The sequence below is a fragment of the Sinocyclocheilus anshuiensis genome, unplaced genomic scaffold, assembly GCF_001515605.1.
Source record: "Sinocyclocheilus anshuiensis isolate Anshui unplaced genomic scaffold, SAMN03320099.WGS_v1.1 scaffold151, whole genome shotgun sequence".
In the NCBI taxonomy this organism is placed as follows: domain Eukaryota; kingdom Metazoa; phylum Chordata; class Actinopteri; order Cypriniformes; family Cyprinidae; genus Sinocyclocheilus; species Sinocyclocheilus anshuiensis.
This window is the reverse complement of record NW_015548199.1, coordinates 874,475-876,155: the sequence shown is the minus strand read 5'-3', so window position 1 is coordinate 876,155 and position 1,681 is coordinate 874,475. Positions and strand designations below refer to the sequence as shown.

General features: G+C 40.2%; 1 protein-coding gene across 2 annotated transcripts in view; it reads left to right on the top strand.

Annotated features, from left to right (window-relative positions):
- LOC107653261 (ER membrane protein complex subunit 9-like) overlaps window positions 1-1,681 on the top strand; it is a 13,104-nt gene that overhangs the window by 1,868 nt on the left and 9,555 nt on the right. For both annotated transcript variants that reach the window (XM_016439932.1, XM_016439933.1), the window contains exon 2: window positions 1,325-1,519. In XM_016439932.1, coding sequence (XP_016295418.1) covers window positions 1,325-1,519 — 195 coding nt within the window. The remainder of the gene's footprint in view (window positions 1-1,324; window positions 1,520-1,681) is intronic.

The window sequence follows — 1,681 nt, the reverse complement described above, 5'->3', positions numbered from 1 at the left end:
TACCGTTCCTGTGGTATGCGCTGTTTTTCATGTCTCCTCAAAGACTGAAAGTGAAAGAATCCCTCAGGTTGAGTGCAGTGTAGAGAGTAACACGACCCTCCTCCTCCTCTTTGGTGCGAGCGAGCGGTCAGTCACGTGTGTGTAGGATGGCCAACTAAGGAGCTGCCCCTGGAACTTACGCGATCGGCAACCGGCCGTTTTTTGTCTTATTGCAATCGGAAAAACCCGAAGACTCGAAACAGGTGAACTACTTGACTAATTCCAGTACAGAACCTATAGGATGTTGCGCATACGCGACTGAACAAAATGAACGAATCGTTCAAGAACGACCCAACACTACTGCAGGAGAGAGCCTTTGATTTGGTGCACTTCTTCAGTGAAACAAAGGTTTGTATACATTTAATTTAATTTATAAAGTATTGACTGTGCTGTAAATTATATTATTTTACGCAACGCAACATAAGGACGAGATGTCGGTCAGCAGCGGTCATTTCTCATTATAGAAACGCCTTTTGCCTTTCATTACAATAACTGATTTTATTCGTTATAATACTTAATTTAATTTAATTTGATGTTTAAATATGTTTTATAATCTCAGTAGCCTACTGTTTGTTTATGGGCAGGTTATGGAGTCAGTAACGGCGTCTTTCAGCTACGAGTGAAACGTGAGGCGGCAGTCTGAGGTTCGCAGTTCCCCCAGTGAACAGCAGTCCATCGCCGGCTCAGATTGACGACACACCGGCACGAGAATTAGCGCTATTTCAGTGAAAAGTGATTACAGAGAACGGTTGAATACACTTAAATTAAAATGCTAATTTTAAATGTTACTTTTTTATTTCTAAAATGCTTGTTATATGAGTTTAAATGTATGTAATATTATAAACTATGCTGTATTCACCCAAATAAATTCAATTTGTCTTATATTTTGTCCATGGGTGTTCTTTTTTATCTTTTGATTACTGCTGTTGCCTCTAGTAATTCTGAGTGTGATTTTTAATTTCCAGCCCATTTTAAGCCAGCAGTATAATAGGTTTTAAACAATAGTTGACTTAAATAAAACAACCCAGCATGTTGGGTAATACATTTAACCCAACTAGCTGGGTCAAAATAACCCAGCATGTGTTCTGTCCAATATTTACCCAGTGCTGGGTTGCCAAATAACCGAAGTTAGGTTGTTTTTAACCCAGCATTTTTAAGTGTATATTTACATGCACAAAAAATACTCATTCCTTAAATGACCTGAATAACCACACCTGCTTGCAAGTAATAGTTATGACCTAATACAATTATGACCTCTTTTCTTCCCCCCATGGGTTGTTTTCAGATGGGTGAGGTGGAGTTGTCCTGTCTGGCTTATGCCAAAATGTACCTACATGCAAGTCAGTTTCCTCGTTGCAGTGTGAACGGCCTGCTGTTGTCCTCCAGTCCAGCAGGGGCAGCTGTATGTATCACAGACTGTGTGCCGCTGCTCCACTCGCACTTGTCTCTGGCTCCAATCACACAGCTCGCTCTTACACAGGTGAGTGCACCATTAATGAAGATATGCAGTGGGAAAATCAGAATCAGAATGAGCTTTATTGCCAGGTTTACACATACGAGGAATTTGTTTTCGTGACAGAAGCTTCCACAGTGTAACAGAATGACAGTGACAGAACAAAAAACACAGATAATAAAAAATAAA